General features: G+C 36.5%; 1 protein-coding gene across 2 annotated transcripts in view; it reads right to left on the bottom strand.

Annotated features, from left to right (window-relative positions):
* Positions 1 to 25,613, bottom strand: part of dock1 (dedicator of cytokinesis 1) — a 304,321-nt gene that overhangs the window by 260,226 nt on the left and 18,482 nt on the right. For both annotated transcript variants that reach the window (XM_058793231.1, XM_058793232.1), the window contains exons 2-4: positions 3,003 to 3,086; positions 1,891 to 1,931; positions 1,710 to 1,765 (exon numbers count right to left, since the gene is read on the bottom strand). In XM_058793231.1, coding sequence (XP_058649214.1) covers positions 1,710 to 1,765; positions 1,891 to 1,931; positions 3,003 to 3,086 — 181 coding nt within the window. The remainder of the gene's footprint in view (positions 1 to 1,709; positions 1,766 to 1,890; positions 1,932 to 3,002; positions 3,087 to 25,613) is intronic.

Here is a 25,613-nt window from a genome sequence, read left to right as displayed (position 1 = left end):
GCTAAAACAGTGCAAAACAGAAATAGCAATATAAGTGAAGGAGTTTTCCAAGAATATCGCTTGTGTGGGAAACAATAGGCTGTTTAACCGCATCCACGTCAGTAATTCCTGCTTACTACAGGCTCCTGAGGACCCCGAGTCATTCAGATCCCTTAATGCCAATGAAAACTAATTACCAGCATCAGTCATCAAAACAGTGCTTATGAAATCTGAGCTGGGCTTTGCTCACGATTCCAATTACTCACACACATTCAAACCAAACCAGCACTCACTCATGTGTATTATATTCCTGAACCACACTTGAAAATCCATTTCAGACTCCAAAATCTCCCATTACGCCAGCAGTGGACTGCTGAGCGCTAACTTGTTTTAGTAAGACGTCTATGGGAAGTATACTGTTAGCTGTGCTCAGGCTGGACAAACGCTGATATAATCAGACCAATAACAGAAGTAACAGGATCTTCAGACGCAGGGAAGGAGTGTAAAGCTTAATGCGGATGCTCCAAAACATAGTGAGCTGCCTACACAGGGAACTGCCGTCAAAAACAGCATCCTATCCATCATAGAGACTCACAAGGTCAGATAAAGAAATACTGGTGTTTAAAGGTCTGAAAATAGTGAGAGGTGACAGAAATGGATGGGGAACAGGGAGTATATGGGTCTTTACATGAACAGGGTAATAAATAGAGTGCCAAACTCTTAAAATAATGAAATATATGAGAAGATTTTTTTTCTTAGCAGATGATCACTAAGAGGTGGTACTTAACCTTTGGTAGTTTGTATTTATTTGAACAATGCCTGAGACTTGGTGTTGCAAGCACTTCGTCTGTCTGATTGCCTCTTCAAGATTAATCGCTTTATGTATTCCCCAATTGTAAGTCGCTTTGGATAAAAGCGTCTGCAAAATGACTAAATGTAAATGTAACCTTCAGAAAATGTCAAGGATAAATTTAATATGATATAAACATTAAATATGCAAAACATGGCAAACCTCATGTAAAATGAACATTGCATTAGTTGCTAAAAATTACAATTTGTAATTTTTAGCAACATTAAACAAACAAAAATAGACAATTGTAAAAAATAAATAATTCACATACACGCAATAAAATAAAAATATTTTTTTAAAAATTAGAGAAGAACTTTTTTCTTAACAAATGATCACTGAGAAGTGGTATGTAACCAGAAAATGTTAAGAATAAATGAAATATTCTATAAATATTATATTTTTATGATTTTTGCATAATATATTATTTTAAAATCATTATTTGCATGTAGGGGTGTGTGATATGACGATTTTTGATCGTGGACGATAAAAAAAATTTAATAAAAAAAAAACCACGATCTCCATGATCTGCTTTTGAAGAAATATCATAGTATCATGCTACAGTACACATTCTATCAATTACAGTTCTGGCGCCTCGTCACGACACACAGCGGTAGAGTTACTCTGACAGGACACTGCACTTATTCGCGATCGCAAAAGTATATTATTTGCATACAAGTATGCATAGTCAACATTTCTCCCACTGAGTTCATTACAACAAATCCTGGGATTGCCTTCTCTGAGAACGTGAAGGATCTGCAATCTGGCCGAAACAAGTTGGTTTGGCTAAAGAGCTACAGTAATGTCTGCTAAGATGTTTCTAATGCTTTCTTTCATAATCAGCAAATAACAAACTTTTAGGAATATGCATGGACATACTGACCCGCTGCCTTCAACCGTGGCCTCTTTCAGATGTATGTAACATGCCGGAAACACACCCTGGACATAGAGGAACACATCAGAAAATACAAAACAAAGGAGAAATTCAAGTTGAGGCCTGCTGAATGATTGTATTAAACTAGAAAGCTGACTGTACTCTGGAAGCGTTTCATACAGTAACTCACCTTCTTCGATTTTCTCCTCAGCCGATACCCTCGATACCATCCTGAGAAGAGCAAGAAATATCACAGCAGTCAGACGGAAATGCCAACAATTAGATTACAGAGAGACGCCACTCTGTCCCTATAGCACAACTAGAAAACAATATTCTGAGATTATAAAAGACACGTTTCATAAATCTCCTAGAGATACGAAGTGAGGCAGTGGGCATGTCTGCAAGGTACGAACACATCATTCAACACTGAAGTGTGTGTTATTGAGATCAGCTGAGACCAGAGAGAGGAAAGCTCTGCTGACGACATATCTGTGAGGTGACATGAGGTGAAATGAATGGGCAACAGGGAGGACTTGACATAAATGAGGTACTAAATAGCGTGTGAAAGTCTTATAAATAATAAAACAGTAGAAGTACATTTTTCCCTTCCTCAGCAAATGATCGCCAAGATCTGGTACTTAACCTTTAGAAAATGTCAAGGACAATTAAATAGTATATGAGCCGGTTTAAGTTCTATTTATTTTAAATGAGGTTTGCAGTAAATATTAAAAAAATATAAGAGACATTATTTTACTGATAATTCAAAGTAAAATAATAAAATAAAATATAAAATAAATGAAGATAAAGTAAAATTAAAGACTACAAAAAGAAAATGATATAAAATAACTAAATTAAATTAAAAATAAAATACTTTGTAGTTACTGATATTTTTCCCCATAAGTTTTCTTAAAATAGCCTTGAAGGCTTCAATTCAATGGTTGAGCTTTTATAATCATCTTTTTATATTGATGGTTTGCTGCGTCACATTTAGTTACAACATAAAAATCAGTGTGTGTGTTTTTGTGGCAAATGAGGACATAAATTTATATAATGACAAAGGTATTACAAGGAGAAGGTGAGTTTTCAGGACATTACCCCATGTCCTCACTTTTCAAAACGCTTATAAATCACACAGAATGGTGTATTGAAAATCTGAAATAGCACAAAGTTTCCTGTGAGGGGTAGGGTTGGTGTAGGGCAATAGCACATACAGTTTGTACAGTATAAAAAAAACATTACGCCTATGGGATGTCCCCACTTTTCACAAAAACAAACGTGTGTGTGTGTGTGTGTGTGTGTTACCTTCGTAAGTCTCCAGAATGTGTACAGTGTCTCCGATCTGTAAGGACAGCTCTTCATCACTGCGAGTGTCATAGTTATAGATTGCTGCAGACAGAGAACATAAAACACTGTAGTGAGACACATGGCATCAATTTCTGCTTGGTGTGTGTGAGAGAGAGAGAGTTATAGATGATGCAGAAATGCAATAACTAACCACACAACAAACAATAGCAGCTCAGCAATAAACACGCCTCCAATTTATTTGACACATACAAGCACCCAAAATATCATGACAATGCAAAGTGTTTGAATGTTTTATATCACGATTTTCAGTGAATAACTACTTTAATTACTTTAATGTTGTTGTTTTTTTATTTTACCCATATTCATCTTAACATTCATTGCTTCCCTGCAAACACTGGTATTTTCTTCAGGAAGTGTTTCTCAGTGACCCTGAATGGCCAAGATGACCCTGTGACAGAGAGACAGCAGAGGACGAGCAGAGAGCGACAGATAGAGAGCAAGACCTGTGAGGGTTAATTACTGTCTCTATTTCGGTCTCTGTCAAACTCTCACCTTCATTCTCACACACACACTTCATTCTCTCTCTCTGAGAGAGTCTCTCAGAGAGAGAGAGAGAGAGAGAGAGAGAAAAATTACACATTCTCACCGTGGGCCTTTTCAAACCATTCACACACACACACAAACACAAAGCAGTCGTTTCTCTCTGTAATCTCTCTCCCTCCGTTGGTTTCTCTCTGAATCTGAATTGAACACCTCTGCAGCACATCATGACAAAAACATTTCAGTGCACATCCTTTCAGACGGCGAGTCTGAGAAACACTGTGTACCTTAAATTACACACACACACACACACACACACACACACACACGTTACTAAACTACAGGAAAGGAGAAAAAAAAAGAAAAAGTTCCAGATAAAAAGCAAACAATTGCCACATGACATTTCAGATTTGAATGTTAATCAACAATTGAGCTCCTACACTAAGAACAATACTACTATAGTATTTATTCATATTTTGAATTAGCCTATATTAAATTATGAATTGCATTTTCATTTAAGCCATTTTAATTTTTGTTTTTACACACACATATACATACACGATATTTATTATGTATATATAAATACAAACACATGCATGTATACATTTAAGAAAAATCTGTTATGTTTATATATTAAATATAATATGAAATATGATATCAATTTATAAATATATTAACATGTAAATATTTTCAAAATATATAATGTGTGTGTGTATTTATATACATTACATAATAAATGTAAACAAACTTATTTTGGATGCGATTAATCATTTGACAGCACTAACTTCTAAATATTATTTCTAATATTATTTTTAATTTCCATTACACTACTACAGTTCAAATGTTTTGGGGAGAGTAAGGTTATTTATTTATAAATTTTTAAAGAAATTAATGTTCTTGTACATAAAAGACGCATCTCTTATTCAAATAAAGTGTATTCGATTTTTTTTTTTCCCAAATGTTTTTTTTTTTTACTTTCTATTCAAAGAATCTACAAAAATATGAAGCAGCGCAACTGTTGCTGTTTTTCAGCATCGACAATAATCAGAAATGTTTCTTAAGCAGCAAATCAGCATATTAGAATGATTTCTGAAGGATCATGTGACACTGAAGACTGGAGTAATGATGCTGAAAATTTAGCTTTGATCACAGAAATAAAATGACATTTTACAAAATATTGAAATAGAAAACAGCTGTTTTTAATAGAAATAAACTTTCACAATATTACTGTTTTGTGTATTTTTAATGAAATAAATGCAGCCTTGGCGAGCATAAGAGACTTTTTAAATATATTTTAAAAAATCTTGTAAAACACAGTGGTAATGAACATCATGACTTTTGATAATGAATGCACTGAACGCACACATTTCTCTCCATCTAACAGAGCTTTAATTACTGCATACACATTAAACATTTCTACAGACTATATACATAAGGTGGTATCCCAACTAAGTCAGACAAACTTGAAAAAGCCATGAGCCAGCAGAGCTTCCGCTCATCTGCACACGCTCCAGACAACCAGATTCGCACATCAAATCCCATATGCTGCCGTTCTGATAGCCCCAGAAGAAGCCAATCCAATTACACAACAAACAATACATGGAGAGTAAGACACCTCCACGATAGGAGAGCAGAGTAATGCCTAGAGTAAGGAGGAAAAGGAAATGGTTGAGAATATGTCCCTAATGTGTATACGAGTCACAAACCACCACAGATTCTGCTCTTATCTTAGTAGGAAGAACACTGTACCAGATGACATCTCTCTGAGTTTTCTATCACAGACGCACACACTCACTCGAGGAAACGCACACATAAACACACAAATGATCATTTGAGCTCGGCTCAGACTGCTGTGATTGCAATCTCAAAGCCTGGCTAACAGGTGGCTAAACACCACAGTAACGCACAATCGCTACAGGTTATTTATTAGATAACAGAACTTTACAGCGTGAAAGAGGAACTGAGGAAAAACGTGAGCCACCTCGGTGTCTGTCTGCATAGACAGCAACCTTCTCAGGCAGGATCTTTATTTTACAGATCGATACCAATCAATCAAATCAATAAAATACAATGAATTATTTGTAAAGCAAAATATTAAGATCCTGATTCTACGAATGAAAACCAAGTGAGCAAAAAATTATGAATAAATAACAATATTAAATTAGAATATTAATAGTAAAATAATAATCCTGACATTATTGAGATAACCAAGCGAGTAAATAAAATAAACAAATATATTAGTATCCTTAGACTATTGGAACAACAAATAAAAGCCATTTATAAACTAAAATGAATATTACCATCCTGATGCCACCAAGATTGAGCAATGAATAAATATATAATAATTCCTGGCTTTGTTGACAACCCATTGAGGAAATAAAATAAAATAAAAAATAATAAAATAAAATAAATGTGTGATGATACTTAAAGGATAAGGTAGAATAATTTCACTGACACTTGTTTGTAGCTTTCATGTGCATATTATGCATAAAAACAGTGTTCAGTTGTGCAGCTCACTGGGTTTTGGATCAGAGCTGAAGGAAGAAGACTAAACAGAGAGAGGAAGAGAGGACGGGAGACACACAAAGAGGATCAGAGCAGCATGAGAAGACCCGTGTGTGCGCGAGACTCTGACAGGAAGTTCAGGCCCCTAGAGGCGCCCATGTCCCCCGAGAGAGAAAGCAGACGCTTCAGTCGCCTCTCTTCCAGCCTGGCTCTGAGTGAATAGAGCCCATTGAGCCGGACACAGACACCAGCTGCAGTCACTCGCTTGCTGTCCAAACCTGTATCTAAACCACAGGCTAGAGATGAAACGCTATGAACATTTCATATCACGATTATAACCACTGTTACCACATCTATAAATAGAGAATTTTATATAGTCAGTATATCAGTGCCTTTTAGTGTTGAGCAATATGCTCAATTGTCATATAGTCCCATCGTCACCCAGTGAGATCGCCGATACACAATATTATTGCGCTAATTTATTTAATTATTAATAATAATAATAATAATAATAATAATAATAATAATAATAATAATATTAATGTTATTTATTATCATCAAAATTAAGTGTCAAAAACGCAACATACTGCCAGCAGGGGTCACTCATAATTCATTACATAAATAATAAACAGTTCAGTTTTGACGCTACATTGATTATTTTGTTTATTTATAAATTTTATTTTATGATATTTATTATTGTTTATATTGCTAATGGTGTTGCGCAGCAATACACAAAACAGTTAGGTAAAAACCGTTACCTTGAATAAAACAAAGCTGTTGACCAATCAGAATCAAGGACCGGAACTAACTTCACTTAAATCTGAGCTGTATAGAGGGTATGCATTGATGTCACTTTCCTGCCAGAACGGACTGAATGGCAAAAGAGCCTGCTGCATGACTGGATTTAATAGGCAAGCTAGGAAAACACGAGTAAAACAAATGGTAATCAGTTTAAACTAAAGGTCGTTGGGCTCGATATCATCATCATTACATATATCATCATATCGTCCAGCCCAAAAACTTTTTTGTCAGTGTTTTGTTTTAAAAACCATATACCACTACAATTCATAGGTTATGATTTTACCTCAAAATTCAACATAAAATAAGTGCAAATCCATTTTTCGCTGCCTGGAGTTCATTTGTTTCTGTGAATTGCAGGGATCCATTTGCTTCTCTTTCCTGTAGCTTTCGGCAGTCAGTAAAAATATACCTCAGACTTCTTCAAATCTATTTGTTCAGTCAATCGCAAAGCTCTCTCTCATTTTAGATGCGTTTTGTGTGTTCTATCACAGCATTCACACTGAAAACCAATGATGCCATTCAGTCCTTTTACCTCTCGGTGTGCAGAACCGCAGGCACACCAGCTGACGGTGACGGCACGTGCATACACTTTATTTACATCGAGTTTTCTAATCGTGATAATCAAATACGGTTTAAATGATAGCTAAATATGAAATAGTAAAACCATTGGGACCTTTTATCATAGTTTACATCAGACCTGCAGAAACTAGGGATGCATTGATCCGATACTCTGTATCGGTATCTGCTCCGATACTGGCATTTTCTGCCAGATCGGGAATCGGTCAGACGAGACCGATCCAAATCCAATATTGTGCATATACTATTCTGTGTTATTAAGCCCCATGAAAGACAAAAAAAAACATTATAAAGCACCATGAAGTTTTTGTGCACTATATTTCAAGTGTTTTGAAGCTGTTCCATAGTACATTGCAAGGTACAGATGAATATTTAAGTCGTTAAATTTAAATTGACTTAAACTCTTCTCTCCGCTGTGGCTATCTGTAATCCTCCATTCAGCATTCAACAATACAAAGAGCAATGTGTAATGTGGGTCATTGACGTATAAGGATCTTCGACAGGCCAATTTTAAAATACAAAAAAAAAAATTATAATATCTACTGTAATTGTTCAAACATTAAATATAAATTTTTAATTTTTTTTCCCCCCATTAAAATGAAGATGTCTATATTTAGTAGATTGTGTTTAACACACAAAACAGTGATCAGGTTACCACACTGAGTTATAGAAAATCTACACTGATTTAAAAACCAAAAAAAATAAATAAATAAAAAACAGCGCTGGTATCGGTATCGGATCGGTTCTGAAAAAGTGGTATCGTTGCACCCCTAACAGAAAAACCTCAGAAAAAAAAAAAAAAAAAGTCAGAGTGGCCGGTCCTGGGGGCTAAAACATGGGCATTATCTGTAAAGTACTCCATAACGGCAGGGAATGAGATGTGCACAGACCTATTGAAGTCAGATTCAAAAGCACACAAAAGGAATGATAAAATAATGTCAGATATCTGGCCGTAGGTGATGAGGAGTAACTCCAGTCAGAAAATAACTGGCCATTACAGCCAGGTTGCGTGAGCCACCCACAGCATAGAGAGCAGGAATACTTGAGCAGAGGAGAAAGAGAGACGCTTGGATTCAAAAAGACGCTGAGAATAAGGCAGAGGTTGAACAATTTCTATCAGACGGATGACACAACGAAGGTGCTCGAGCAAAACTTTATCAGTTTCAGAGAGCCGGGAAAGTTTTATAACATAAGAGCAGGTCGACAGCTTCTCTTTGAGGTCTGGAAGTGTAATAAAGGATTTTATTGTCTTACTTAGCCAGACATTTCAGTGTCACTATAAAGTCTGGTCCATTGTGCAGTTTATTAGCAGTGTATGGACAAACCCTGAGTATTAAACTTCATGGTGTATCTCGCCCTGAGGCGTTTGTGCTACAGACATAAAGGTATAGTTTACTATAATTTTTTCTAAACAGCTGAACTAAGTTTTCACCTGACTGAATCAGCCATAAACCTACAAGTGAAGAAGGATCATGGGCCATATTGAGGGTCTAGCATGCTAGAGCAGTGTTTCCCAACCTTTTTTTTGCCACGGCATAGTTTTGATATGTAAAAAAATCCCACAGCACACCATTAAGCATTACAAAAAAAAAAAATTATAAAACCATTACAAAAAAAAAAAAATTCATTTATGAATTTTTTTCCTCCAATAATTAAACATTGCGTCAGAGTTGGTATTTTGGCTTTATATATGATCAGACAATTGCACTTAATTTCTGAAAATCATACTCAAATGGAGTGACAGAGATCTGTGTTTTGTCCATCATTAGAACGGCCGCCTCTGAGGCAGTAAATTAATAGCATTACGTTTTCACCAGTTTGCAGGTTATAAAGTTTATTGTAGTTATATGGGTGCTCCGTTTCTCTTGTTGTTAATACATTTGGCCAAAATCTCATGATATAAAAGATGAACAGCTATGATATTTAAAACGTAGCCTACAAAAGTGTATTGGCTACAACTAGACATCAAATGCTAAGACTCTTCTCTGCTCTTTATACACACAAAAACATTAACCTTTATAGAAAGCATTTCTTGGGTAAAGAAAACGCTGTACATATTCAAACATCAGTTCTTTATTTACCCTTGCATTGCAAAGAAGTAGACGTCTGTCTTCAAACTGCGCATCGCGGCGCTTCATTCTGAATGGATGGGGGGTGGAGTTATGAGGTTTAAATGACAATTTGAGGATCCAATGGCATTACGAGGTTTAGTCACAAGCTCTTTTGAATGCTTTTCATTGGTTAAATATTTGTAAAACCCACAAATCGACATAATGACCAATAAAAGTAAGTCAATAAAGTGAGTCAATAAAATACCAAAATTTTATATAAAATAAAAAATTTACCAAATAAAAAAGAAAAATATAATTCTATCAAGTTAACCAAGCAAACCAATAAAAAATTAAAACAAAAATATAAAATACAAAAATAAAAAATAAATAAATCCTCATGCTACTACATTAACCAGGTGAGCAAATAAAAAAAAAAAAACTAAAATACAAAGAAAATAAATACTTATTTAATTAAAAATTAAATGCTTGTGATGCTAAGCTAACCAAGCGATTTATTGCCAAGCCAATAAAATGCAAATATAAAATACAAATATTTAAATATAAAATAAATAAAAACACAGATGATTCTATCAAGTGAGCTAAAAAAGTGATTAAATCGAAATACAAAAATTAAATATAAAAAAATCTCTTAAAAATAAAATACATCCTTTTTTTGATGACCAGTTCACATGTGCTGCCGCTTCGCTTGATCTGAGCTGTCTATAGCAATCACGCCACATTAAAGAGCACCAAACGGTATTTATTGCTTGAATTTCTTAATAAAATGGACAGAATTTGAAATCTGAGACAAAAGTAACAAAGCACAAAGCTTAGTCTATTGCGATTTATTCGGTGGGAGGCGCACTAAATGTACTGTGCATTCATCAAATGAAAACAGCATTGATCGGAATTTAAGAATCGATATTGGTTCATAAAAATAAGAATCTATTAAAATAGAGAAATCGTTTTTTTTACCCAGCCCTAGCATATTTCATTGTTTTTAGTGGCCTCCGCAGTCACTGCGGAGTGTGCTGTTGAACATGTCTCCGTTCATCTGTTCTCTTCATAAATAAATAAATGCATAAGCCTATATGCTCATCCTCTAGATTCATTACTACACTGTAAAAAGTGATAAAAAAAAAAACTGAGGAAACCCGTTGCCTTAAAATTATTAAGTATATAATATTTATTTTTTTAAAAGTTAAGTGAACTTGACAATTCACTTAACTTATTTTTTTTAACTATCATTTACTTAAAAATTAAGGAAACAGGTTTCCTCAATTTTTTTAAGTCAAGTCAACATCACTTTTTACAGTGTAAAAATGAAAACGTGAACAAAAATAAAAGCAATTAAATGTGTTATTGTAATTAAAATATGAAAATTAAAATGACGGGTAATAATAGATTATTTTTACGACCCTGTCCATCAAAATGATGGACAATGTTAAAGTCAGATTCATTACAGATCACAGACATTCACGCTGGCACTGAGACTGAGCCCCTCCAATTAACCTGAAATTGAACAGAGACGCTAAATATTTCTGGATTTTATTGGAAGGGTGGACAGAGAATGAGAGATGCTTATTCACTAGAAGGATACTGAATATTGCCTACTATTTTTTTCCAATAATAGCATGTGAGACCGTATGCAATAATGAACATAAAATAAAGTAGCAATATGCTGAACTAATATATGACCTTATGTGCATATCAGGGTTATTTTAGTTAACCAAAACCATAAATTAAAATAAGTCTATAATAAAATAAAACAAAAAGATTAATGAAAAAAATCCCATTTTCATTTTGTTTAACTTAAAAGTACTAAAATAAATGGAAATTAAATTAAAAAAAATACAATAAATGGAAAATGCAATACAATACAATAAAACTTAAAATAATTTGCCTGGTAATATAAAGTGAAGTTAAATGCATTGCATTGTGGGATACAGTATTTCATGCAGAGTGCTCTGGTTGTATACAGCACATCTAAGCAAAAGTATTGTGTTATCTGAATACAACATGCATGCAGAAAACGAATGCATACTGCAGAACTAGTATAAATAGCACGGAAATGTTACAGTATGACAAAACAGAAAGAGAGGCATGCTTGAGTTATGCGGTAGAAATGGGGAACGTGGAAAAGAGGCTGATGAAGAGATGAGATATCATGTTGAGACAGTTCTACTATACAGTTCATAAATTCAGCCAACAGGTAGAAACAAGCCTGATGAAGCTGAAGCCACAGACGCACAACATCAGGAACATCTGTAACGGCCTAAAATTCAGTGCAAAATTGTGGCACAATTTTAATAATTCCTGCAAATTCCATGTTCATTATTCTGTAAATTCCCACACAATAATTAGCTATAACATAGGCCCTGTTTACACTTGGTATTGAGATGTGTTTTGGTCGATCAGATCATAAGTGGACAACGCTAAATACAGGTGTAAACGAGGTGTGAAACGTTTTGAGCTCGTCCACTTCCAGAGATAGTCGAAAACGCATTTGACCGGATTACTTTCGTGGTGTAGACGCTGATGTGGTCGAATGCATTCGAGCAGCCACACAAGACCGCCTACTGAATTAATATGTAATCATTGCAAGACGTACAGGGACGCACGTTTATCAGACGGGCTTTAACTGTCTTCACATAAGCTCGCTTCATTTCCTACATTTCTTCTAGTATCCTTGACTCTATTATGGTAATTCTCCAAACAGTCTGGAGCAATTATTTTCCCATTATTAAAATTGGGGCCTGCAGAAGTTCAAGTGTGCTTGGCCAATTAAAACGAAGCAATTAGACAGTAGGACTGTAGGTGCGTTGGCATCATGGATGCTGACCCGCTGCTGTGTGATAATGATGACGAATGGCGCGTGTCTGACCCGCTTCAGATTGGACATGACAGAAACAGGCTCCGGGTCGGGTTTTAGGGCAGGTTTCGGTGACGGTGCTCTGTGTTGCTGGACCTGCGCTTGATGCAAACAAGATAATTAGTGCAAGTTTGCCAATCTTCACTATTGTCCTCCCATCAGAATAATGTGGCGTGTCTAATAAAGATCTTTAGAAACACTGCCGGACTTTGTGGAAATGTGTCTGGGTTATAATTAGTGTGATATGAAGGTGAGTGTGTTTATAAATAATCATGGACAGGTAGAAAAAAAGTAGTGTTATGAAAGCAGAAAGTTCACAAATATTTAAAGTTGGTTTGTTAATAAATGTTAATGCTGCTGTTGCGTAAAATTACTTGCATCATGAATTTGCTCATACCACCCACTGCTAATACAACGAGAAAAGAGACAAAAGATATGAAGAGGGGCAGAATCAAATTGTGCAATCGAAACAAGTGTGAAAACACCCTCAAATCACAGTCAACAATGAGAAAACATCCATTATCCCAAAATACCATTAGCTGTTCTGTTCGATTCCATCTGAAGTGGAGACGCACAATTAGCACATATTTATACCGCGGTTCGAGCGTTTGGCGTATCAGGAGTGTGCCTATAGATCGTGTCATGGTGTGCAGGTTTCTCTGTGGTCAGAGGATAATGAGATGAGCGAGGAGAAGATCGGCGGAGGTGAGAAACAGCGGGAATCTCCCTGAACGAGAGGGTCAGCACTTCTGAGGCAGAGAGGATTGTGGGTATAATGTGGAGGGGCCAGACAGCAGCAAACACCCACACTAACAAAACTGGCAGAGACAAGTGCGCTTCCTCGCAGCTGGGCAAAATGACCGTTCATTAATGCATACAGCAAAACGTCCGTAAACAGACTCGCTTAATTAGCAGTGTTTGCTAAGGTGAGCAGCACTATTATTATTGCTGATACTAAGGGAAAACGGTGTGAAACATCAGTTCATGTAGCTTCTCACGTGTGACAATAAAATGCCGCAAATCATACATATTTTACATAATCTCACTGCATAAAGTGAAGTCCTGCTCTAAATTTTGTCTTATTACCAAACGCAGCTCACGAGCAACAGTAATGTTCATTTAACAGTTAAATATGCACCTCTAGTATTTATACTGTAAAATAAGCTACGCTTGCAAACAATATTTGCGTATTTTGTTCCTCCAACTCAAACATTTTATAAAAACAGAAACTACCAGACTGCAAGTCTGGAAACATCTCAAATAATGGCATCACAATACAGCAATATTTGATGGAGAATTTTAATGCTTTATATAAAGTAATGCCTACTTTTAATGATCCAATGAAATTTAATTAACCAATTTAAATAAATTGATAAATACTATTTTTTTTTTTATTTGAAAAAAATTTAAATAAGATGTTAAAATTCATTTAAAACATTAATAAACCAATTAAATAAAATAATTTAATTTATTTAAATAAATGAATGAAAACAAGCAAAATAAAAAAAATACATACATGCATACAAAACAAGCAAACTAAATAAATACATAAAAAAACAAATGAACAAATGCATAACTAAAACAAAAACAAATATATAAATTTTGGTATTTAAAAAAAAAATGAAAAAATGTTTAATTTAATTTTTTTTCCAACAAAAAATAACTACATTGTCTCATTTCAGTCAGAAATAGAATATTCAGTCATATTACCAAAGTAAAACAGGTCATGAAAAAAATGTATTTTTAACACTTCAAAATCAAAAATATGCACCAAAAAAAAAAAAAAAAAAAAAAAGCTACTGGGGTATACAGATCATAAATCGGTGAAAAAAAATAAATAAATAAAATTTTACCTCCAAGGCACTCAAAAGTATAGTGAAAAATAAAAAGCCTTTATTCTTACATGGCTTTTCATTAAAAACAATTCCTGTAGTATGCAACAACAACTGTCCTGTAGTATGTCTACTAAGAATGTCACTTATATAATTGACCTGCACTCGGGTTTTACTTATGAGAAGTTTGCATACATGTCTGAGAAACATACTCTTGTTATGCTAGCATGCAGTCATGATTCTTTATAGCCTCATATTTATGTATGTATCATGTATCAGGTCATGCAGACAGTTTGATGGTTTATCTATATAATGATCATGTGACACTGAAGACTGGAGTAATGATGCTGAAAATTCAGCTTTGCATCACAGGAATAAATGACGTTTTAAATTGTGATAACTTTTCACAATTTTACTGTTTTTACTGCATTTTTGATCAAATAAATGAAGCTTTGGTGAGCAGAAGAGAAAATCGTACATCATAAAAGAGCGCGAATACACTTTCATGAAAATCATTAAGGCTGATAAATCCACTTATTGTCACTAACATTAAAGAAAAAAGAAAAAAAAAAAAAGATTATACAAAAGAAAAACAATTTAGAAGAGGTAATGTGTGCTCTCGCCTGAGGTCTCTCCAGAATATCCTGCATTAATGAGACGGGAGCCAAAAATGGATGAAACTAATTAACCTTGTCTTTTTATAGTGGCGTGTATAAATGCCACACGAGAAAAACCCCTGGCGGAGTGCGAGTGACCGTCATGACCAGATCGACATCCTCGCAGCAGCACCTCACAGAGCGCCGCTCTCTCTTAAACTCTCTTAATGGACCGATGCGACTGTGGCCCCTGGATCCCAGTTAAGCAGTAAAGCAGAATTAAAAAGAAAGGATGTCGAGAGACAGAAGAGGAGGGGTTAATGCTGGACATTTATCATCATGTCGGCCAATCAAAAGCACATTTTTAATGAGCTCAGGGAACTCTGGGAGATAATGAGCTTCACTGTCACTCGGTAAATAAAGGAGCAGTGTAGGAGCAGTGTTTCATACATCGTTGCTCTACGAAACATGCAACGCAAGGCAAACCAGCAGTGTGTTCTTATCAAGCACTATAGTGGATGTGCAAATAAATTCACTTTTAGGTCAACTATGGTCATGGTGTTTTAATTTATTAAAATAAATCATTTAAATCTGAATTAAAATTAAATAAAATTATTAGAATAAAACATTTTAAATAAAATATTAAATTATATGTAACAATTAGTGGTGTAACGATACACGTATTCATATTGAACGGCTTGGTACGTATTACAAACCGAACGATTCGATTTGTTGGACTAATCCTATAACATTTGGCAAATAAAACAGCTTAAAGTGTGTGAAATATAATATTCTCAGTGCCACTGCGCTCAGCAAGGCAGCCCAAACGACGTAACAGGCAACGTGCTGCCTGTTCAGTGGCGTAACATTAGCGGACGGGCACGCACTGTGAAAGGCCCCGCGATTACCTACCCTTGCTGGGGTGCGTCGAAAGACAATGATCTTGTATTAACGATACCCAGAGATATTGTTAAAAACATCAATTGTTGGCAATATTAAGATATTTAGCATTTCCAATTAATGTAGGCCTGTTATTATTATTATTATTATTATTATTATTATTATGAAGTTTATTATTAAATTAAAATTACAATTAATTTGCCCCGCAATAATTAAAACATCAATAAAAACAATCAATCAATAAAAAAAGCAGACATCAATAAAAATCTTCTATTTCAAAAAAGCTTTTATTTCAAGCACCGACTTTCAAAAACAACCTGTTTAACATGAAATATGTTTCTTCTAATTTTTTTCACTATGTAATAGGGCTGGGCTATATGAGCAAAAATTCATATCTTGGTATTTTTTGGCTGATGTGCGGTATACGGTATATCTCTCGGTATTTTGTATTTGGATTAAACAAATAAAGTGAATGTAAGCATGAAGGCATATATTATGTGCAAAAAGGGTTAAAATCACATTACATTCTAACATTGCAATCTAAAAACAAAAATAATGCTTTTAAAGCAGAAGTTAAATTTACTAAACTAAAATTGAAAATAATAAAGCACAGACTGATTGAGTAAAAAGGCTATTTTGATTACCCCATTACACTTTACAGTTAGTGCTATCATACAAATACACTTACTTGCAGGTTTAAAAACCTACATTTATTTTCCAACTACAAATATTTCAGCAAAATGTATATTTAAGTCAGAGTTATTGTGCTCCTATTTCATTGCGCTCTGTCTGTTTGGCGCGCATGCGCGTGGCGGCCCTCGTTCTAAATGAAGTCTGTGAAGTTTAGCGGAGAATCGCAAAGCAAAAGCTCACGCACTTCTGACTGCAAAATGGAAATATTTCCATGGCTTTCTAACATTTACAGATGGAGAATATACCTGTGAAATGTAAGTTATGCGTTAAGGAAAACAGCACGTCTCTGTCAGCGGCACACGCAGCCTTTCTGTCAGAGCCAGAGTTTTTCTTTAGTTTTTTTAAATAGTAAAGCACTAGCTCTCTTTCAGTATCCATTTTGAAAACTATCGGTTGATTAATCAGTATCGGCCAGTGTGGTCCAACCTAGCTATCGGTATCGGTAAAATCCACTATCGGTCGACCTCTAGTTATCAGCATGTTGAAGTAGATTGGTCTCTCGTCGTCTCAGAGAATATGCGTCGTCAGATGACAAAAGCTCCATCATTATGTTTTTACTTTCACTTTCTGCATAGTGAATTGACTGACATTAAGACGTTCACCGGCATAAAGCCCAATTTATACTTCTGCGTCGAACCTACGCCGTAGCCTACGCAGAGACGCACAGGCCTGCGCCATACCTGACGTGCACCTCTCCAAAAACCTAACAGCGCGTCAATTCTACGCGGACCGCAAGCGCTGTGATTGGTCTGCTAGAACCCCTCTGCCGTGGTACATGTGCTTGTGGAGATTGAAATAATGCCATCTTCTCCTGTTGCGTTGTTGTCCCCCTTTTTGTTGTTTTAAATAATGATTTGATATTTATTTACCGCCATCACAGCTATGCTCCTCCGACGAGCCGCTTCTTCTTCAGCTTTTGCCGTGGTACTGCGGGTTCACAAGCAACATGCCCGTGGACACTGCAGACTATCGGTCCGCATGTGTACTGCACGTCGACGCGGACGACGACGCAGAAGTATAAATGAAAACCGGTGCACAGCTTACGGAGTAGAGGCTACGCCTTCATGGTTTAAAACAGAAATATTTCCAACACTGCGACGTAACCAATTACCCCCATACCGAACCGTGACATTGCTGTGTCGTATCGAACTGAACCGTGAATTTTTTGAACCATTACACCCCTAGTATCAATTAACATTACATTACTAAAATAAAATTTAAATGTCAACTTATTTAAATTAATACAAATAAAAATTCAATTCAAATAAATATAAATACAATTAAATAATTAAATTTAAACAGGTAAATTTAAAATTAATACAATAAATGCTTTAGTTGACATTGTTTTATCTTCGATCATAGATTTTATTTTATATTAATAATTACATGAATACATTTATTTTATACTGACTGGCTAATTTAAACATCAGTATTAATAAAAAATTGTTTTTAAAAACTGCAAGATTTAAACTTTTTTTTTTTTATATAAAATTACTGAAATAATATCGGTATGAAATAAATTATACCTAGACTGCAGTCTATTTATAGAAGCAATTTTTAGATTTTGTTTTTCTAGATTTTTACCAGCAATGAACCGGTAATGAAGAGTATTGGCAATCCATGAATAAAAAAAAAAAAAAAAGTAACTTACTTTTTTTTTTAAATAAATAAATTTATAATTAAGTAACTATTGGAAACTACTGCTAGACAAATTTCTGTAGACATGTTTAAAGAAAGCGTTAAAATTAGGGCTGCACGATATATTGCATGCAATAGGTTGTTTGCACGTGATTCTGATGACGCGCAAAATGCAGCTGGAGGGCAGGAAGTGATTTTTCTCCATAGGAATCAGTAGCAGAAACTCAAAATTCCTGTGTTTTACGTTGTTTAAGGACGCTTAAATCGGCCAAACCGAGAAACCACAAGGAGCTTTTATCGTGTAAGAAATTGTGTTGTTCGTAAGAGGGGAAAAGTCAAGAAATTGACTGAAAAACATGAAAAAGTGGCTTGTAAAGCTGCGTCTGCGGTTGGGAGGAGCAAGTCGGATAATGCTCGTGTGCAAATGGTTAATATAATGAGATATAATAATATATTAAAATATTAATAAATATATAAATAGATTGGACTGCCACCTCTCGCGCATTCAGCGTGAGACGGTCAGAATTCACTCTAAACGCCACATGCAGACACCATGTAAATAAAATATTATTTGCAGTTGTAAGAGCTTCATATCACGGAACATCATGGGATTGCGATAAATTGAAGTGAGTGACAGCTTTGAGTGATTAACGTTATATATGAAAGCGCTATTTGCTCGCTTTCTAGGCTATAATCGATTCAGAATTTAAATAAGTTGTTTTAAGTGCTGCTAATATGACCAACAGCCACATCCCAGATAGCAAAATACACTCAGGCCAGCTCCGGTTAGATTCTCGCCTGCCGGAGACTTACCCCTCGGCCCGACTCCGTCTGCCGCACTCGGGCTGGATGCCTGTGGACTCACTGCCCTATTCCGGGCCGAGTCAATAGGGCCAGATGCGGCAGCCGTTAGCGAGCCGACACTGAAGTGCACGGCGCGCCAGACATGGCCGTTTAACATTGAGTGAATTCTGACTGTCTCACGCTAAATGCGAGAGCGGTGGCGGTCCAATCTGTTTATATCTTTATTAATATACTATTATATCTTATATTATATTAAACATTTGGACACACAAGCATTATCCGACTCGCTCCTCCCAACCGCAGACGCAGCTTTACAAGCCACTTTCCCCTGCGTTTTTCAGTCAGTTTCTTGACTTTCCCCCTTTTATGAACAACACATTGTCGTACACAATAAAAGCTCCTTGCGTTTTCTCGGTTTGGCCGATTTAAGCATCCTTAAACAACGCAAAACACAGGAATTTTGAGTTTCTGCTACGGATTCCTATGGAGAAAAATCACTTCCTGCCCTCCAGCTGCATTTCGCGTGTCATCAGTGACGTCATGCGCATCTCGTCAGTAAAGCAGTTTCCGTGATTAGCGGTAAATCTCCATCACTTGTTTTCAAATGGAGCGGCATTTAATACACACAGCCATAGTTCACCGACAAGCTACGCAATATCAGGTTTAATATCGCAGGCGATTCATCTGCGATTCTGAGCGCGAATTGCGTGGCTTGTCGGTAAACTACGGCTCTGTGTATTAAATGCAGCTCCATTTGAAAACGGGTGATGGAGATTTACCGCTAATCACAGAACCGGCTTTACTGACGAGATGCGCATGACAATCGAATGCAATATATCGTGCAGCCCTAGTTAAAATTGTTAAAAGCTAACCATAATGCCACATATTCTGAATAACAGCTTTTGACTGAATCATGAAAACTGGGCCATGATGATATTATTGATTTATGTTAATCAATATACAGTTAAGTAAACGGAGTAGAAAAGTAAATTCAGAGACGGAGTTTTTTTTTTGTTTTTTACTCTAAACTTTCATAAAAAGCTGAAGTCACAAAAAATAAACAATCCTAAACAACAGGACAAAAGCAGCCATGGCAACAAAGGCTCGAGGCCAAACACTTCTTAAAAGCCCTCAGACATTTTCAAGAGCCTCTTTAAAAGCCAAAGGAGCAAAAAAGAAAGAGGCAAACTGAAAATCCTGACCCAAATGGTCACGAACAGAATCCCTGATCGATATTTCACACATGAGACGGTTAACCCTCCTGGTCTTTTCTAACTAGATGAATATCAGTCTCAACAGCACATTTGTCCGAGCTGCAGCTCTATTGTGCAAGCGGTGAGGTAAAGCGCACATTTTGATGATTCGCTCTGAAGCCCCGAGTCATCAGCTATTGTTGTTCAGTGCACAGCAATGTGTTCAGTCCAGGCCTGCACACAATAAAACAATGACAGAATCAGTCTCATAATAGATCCAGCTGCTCATTTTAAAAAGGTACAAATCACCTAAAAATGATCATTCTGTAACTCACCCTTGTTTCAAACCAGTAATGATGACAACTATCAACTAACAACCACCATTTGCAAAAAACACCAAAAAAGCAACATGAATTAAGACTTGTATGGCTTAATGTAATGCAATATAGGCTTGGGCTGGTAGACGATGCCATGGCTGACAGACATTGCGATTCCCCCCCCCATACCCCTCGCAATCCACCGCATCCCAATAAAGTGTTCGAAAAAAAAAAAAAAAAAGACGTGTACTACGGAACCCCTAAAGGGAATAAATATGAGATGAGAGGAAAATCTATATTTCAATAGCCTACTTTCTCTCGCAGTTATATTATTGGGTAATTATACTGTATATAAATTGCAGGCATCAGGGAGCAGCTATTATGCCTGGCATTGAACTGCTTTTTCACAATCGCTTTTTACTTTCATGTTTGTCAGTGGTGCTCAGGATCTGCCAATCATTCGCCATCGTCCTCAGTCATCCTTACTCTGTTTAGGTGGTAAGTGAAATTTTATGTACTGTGATGTAACAGGCAACCGTTAGCAATCGTTATTTGTTTTCCGGGCCTTTCTGCCCCTGTCTTCCGAGCCGCTCTCTGAGAGACGGTAAACTTTAGGCGCATTCATCGTGAAACTTGCTAAATAGCACGTTATTAGGAAAGGCGCAAGGCTCGACAATAAGGACTGCCCGATGGCTCGGGACAGTAGACGGATTTGTCACTTGACGCATGCGTTTTTAAATCTTGTTAATTAAAAAAATTCAAGCGATTAAAAAGCAATTAGGCGCAAAAGACAACTCCTTTCAGTAACGTACTTGTGCGCTTGTGCTCTGTTCTGTGTGAACAGCGCACGCACAGAGAGCCGTGTCTATGACACGCGCAAGCTGCCTGAACGGCAAATACATACAAAAGTGTCAAAATACCCCTCTTGGCAAGTAACTTTAACAAACGATTAATCTATATTGAATTTATACACTGGAGTACAGATGCACTTATCAACCGGAAATGTTTTGTTTTATTTTAGAGCATCTTCTGTTCCGTGCTTGCACACAAACTGCACTTCAATCATTTTCCCAAATGTCATGTGTGTGGAAATATTACGTTATTATTATAGATAGTCTGTAAACGGCCCGTTAACAGAGGCCAGAGACGATGATGACGAACACAAAAAGGAGAAAATACTGTAGCACTAGAAGGCAAAACAAGATCTCTGTTCACGATGCGTGAAATATAGGAAGAAAATCCAAATATTGAATTATATGAATGCGTTTCTGAGGGGAACTGACTGTTTTCAGAAATGGCGTTTCCTTTTAATCTAGTCTCCATATAATGCATATTAAATTGGGTGTTAATATGCGCACTGTGCAACACTGCTGTGTTTGACAGTGGTAACCAAGGAAACGCTGTATCACTGTTCCAAAAGTGCCGCCTGCTATGTTCATTATTACATCCAACAACAAAACACCTCAATCGCTTAGGAGTCATTCTTGTCTACATCTGCTCCGGCGGTGAAACAATGGCGGACTGATAACAGCTCACTTAGGGCTGGTCTAAGGTAAGACGCTAGTGTCAATCAACAATCGTGGGAGTGGCGTTGTCCGTATGACGTCACACAGACAAAAAGCTGAGATCAGCTTGATTTGAGAAAGGGGTAAAGATTTTGGTAGATTAAAAGAAAACCACTGGGTAGGGCTGTCGCGATAACCGCAATATCGCAATACCGCGCTATTGACGAGCATAACCGCAGAGGAATGCAACAATTGCAGCAAACGCGATATAGGCTTGAAGTGGTGCTCAAAGTTAAAATGATTTCAATGATTTCATCACATATCTCTTTGAATGAATCAGTGCTTTTGAATGTGTAGTTGAATGAACTGTTTAAAGACTCAAAGACAGTCCCTTGACGCCCAGTAAGATGTATATAAGATATTTAAGCAGTTTTTTATTAAAATCCCTTAGAAGAAAACATTACACGTGTGCATCTTGAGACAGATCAATGGCACTGTAATAGTTTAAGATATGTCAGAGCAAGATATTTTTAGTTGAGACAGCTCAAACATGCATTTTAGTCTGGGACTAGCCTTAAACCTTGTCTGTGAATTTTGATTTTATCAAGAAAAGACGTCCTTAAATAAAGCTGGTGAGACAGTGTATGGTGTGTTAATCAGGATGACGTGTAGGTAGGAACAATAGCTCTGTTGGGCAGCTATAAGAGACGTCACACAGGTCTGCTGCATCTACACACACAATAGACCAATTCATGAAACACCACTGTCAGAGTCTCAAATCAACCACACAGAACACACACTTACTCAACAAACCTCACTATAACAGCACTATTACAGCTTATCCCTGTTTGCTCTGTCTCTCACAGGTACAGAGGACGGGACGAGTCATTAATCTCTGTCAGTCGTGCAGACGCGAGCACACTGGATTCTTAAAGCCATGTCATCGCTGACATTTACTAGCATGTCGCTCTCTGACAGGCCCAAAGCTGGAGCGTGTTTGATATCAGGGGTCTCACGGGGACCTCATTGTTTCGCCAGTGAAACATTAGTTCAAAATAACAAAAGCACAGAGATGATTATACTTTCAAAATGACTGACCAATTCCTTGGCACCAAATGACAAACAAACAAACAAAAAAAAAAAAAAAAAAAGTGCACCATAATGTTGATCCATACAACTGAGCTATTTTCAAAGTCTTCTGAACTCGCATGACAGATCTGTGTAAGGCAGGGGTTCTCAAAGTCTACATTCAAACGTCCAAATCTGAATTTATCAATGTCAAAAGGTCCGGACCAGAACAATTGGTTGTTACAAAACGTGTTTTTAATACACATGCATAAATAAATAGGGATTTAACAACATCAAAAATCTCATGATATGATATTATTGCGATATGAAGTTCACGATACGATAGTTATTGCGATATTCAAAAAAAAAAAAAAAAACAGACAGACAGACAAATGAAGAATTTGGGGGAAAATGACAATTTTGTACATTTTAAAAAGTTAATTATTCTATTTAGTGGAGGTGGGTCCAGATTGAATTCCCTCCGGGTCCGGACTTTGAGAAGTGCTGGTGGAAGGAAAAGCCTGAAACTTAAGGCGGCATTCACTGAAAAGCTCTCAAATCTCAGTTTCACTATTGGATGTTAAGATGTGACACGTCAGGCTGAATTACGTCAAATGTTGAATTTTGTTTCAATAATTTCAAACCTTGAGCTTTTTAAAGAAATGAACACTATTATTCAGCAAGGATGCATTAAATAGCTCAAAAGTGATAATTTTCTATTTCTAATTTCTATTAGGGGTGCTCCGATTGATCAGGTACCGATCATTATCGGCCGATAATCGCTTTAGAATGTATGATCGGCGATCTCAAAAAAGGCCAATCTCATAAACCGATCTCAAGCTGATGACGCGCCTGCTGTGAGAGGTTTGGCGTGACATGCAGCAGCACCATCTCAAACTTTGTCCAGCGCGGGTACAATAATGATAATGCTGAAGGTGAGGTACAATTCATATTTATTCATTAAATAGCTTAGTCATTTGAAACTTTCTGTGAGACAATTTCATAAACAACCTGTGTGAATCACCGCGTATGCTCTCTCTTTCCCTCTCAAAATGCATAAATGGCTTCAAATCACATCGCGTCTGCAATAAGCGTGCTGCATGCTCCAAAATTGACACAGGAATTGTCACTTGCACAATAGAGACAGTGTCGCATCGCTACTAAAATTTATAAATTGATTTTCTTGTTAATTCTTGCCAGTGTTTAACCATTCAACAGTGCATTCCATGAGCGGTGAGTTTGCAGCAGTGCAGCGATTGTTTCCGCACCTAGTCGATCTTTGCTGTACTGCACGTGCTGAATTAAAGTGACAGCGCATTGTTTGCGGTAAATATGAACATGGATTGACACGAAAATGTAATTGTAAATGTAAATGTAATTACACTATAAATGCATAGAATTAAAGTCTACTGTGTTTCACAGTCAACACGTATGGCTTTTTGGCTAGGTTTAAAGGGAAAGAGCACTTTTAGATTTAAAAAAAAGGCAATAATAGATGGCACTCGTGGCGGTATGGAAAGCAAAGTTCTTTATGAACCGCAGGATTGTCTGTAATAAAGATTTAAACGTCAATTAAAAGTTAATTTAGAATGTTTGTGATAACATAAGAAAAATTGTTTAAATGTTTTGCCACTTGCTTGAGCAACTTAATATATAAATCTAGAAGTAAATGCAAAAGTAAAAAGCATTGAATAATGTGTTGCTTATATTTATTGCATTTAAACATGTCTATAAAGTAGTGCTGGGCGGTATGACCAAAAATGTATATCACGGTATTTTTCAAAATTATACCGGTTTCACGGTATATGAGGTATTTCTTTTTTTTTTTTTTTCTTTCATGCATGACCGGGTGTTAACCACATTTTCTACTGATTGAGAAAGGAAAAACTGCAGTAGATTGACTTTTTTACTGTCACGATGAGCGAATATTGTAGAAAAATTCCACACTAAATAGCGACTAAACACGACCCATGTTAACCAAGAGTCACTCTAATTTATAATCGCGACATTGTCTGATAAAATCAACGTGCATCAAACATTACACTAAAGAGCGGCTATGCAGCGCACTGCCTGCGTCTGAGTAAAAACGAAAAAATAAACAAAAAAAAAAGTGCATAATATTATCAGACGATCTATGCTCATATTTATAATCCCAAACAGTCAGTTAGCGGCAAGTGCTTGGAAACGCTGTTTTGTACTCATTTACTGACGAGTCTGCTGCAGTACGGCCAACTGAATGTGGCGCTTCTCTGCCGCTCGCAGAGAGAGTCGACACTGCGCCGGGAGAGTCAGATCTCGCGCTCGCGGGGCAGCACTGGCAACATCTTCCAACTGAACCATAGCTAAGGTTTATCCAAAAATGCCGCTAGCTTTGTCAGTTTGTATATTCTATGGAAAAAAACCGCTAAAAGGTTCTGAAAGTTGCTAAATATAGTGGTAAAATCGCGCTCGTGTGTGTGAGACGCCGGAGCTGATGGCAGCGGGTGGTGGATATTGTGAATGAGTTCTTCTGTGTCATCACGTTCTACAGCATCAGAACTCTCACGCTTAGTAACACATACAGCTGTGTCCTCGCCACAATGCAACAGTGAAAAGAGACCCCTCTCAAACAGTGTCGCGTTCCGAAGGTTATTTAAATAACACTGGTATTGCGGTATTTTAAAAATTCATATCATAAGAAAAATAAACACCGGTATTCGGTATGAACCGGTATACCG

This window comes from Onychostoma macrolepis, chromosome 12, assembly GCF_012432095.1.
Source record: "Onychostoma macrolepis isolate SWU-2019 chromosome 12, ASM1243209v1, whole genome shotgun sequence".
In the NCBI taxonomy this organism is placed as follows: Eukaryota; Metazoa; Chordata; class Actinopteri; order Cypriniformes; family Cyprinidae; genus Onychostoma; species Onychostoma macrolepis.
The sequence above is the reverse complement of the archived record's forward strand: the minus strand, read 5'-3'. Positions and strand labels throughout refer to the sequence as shown.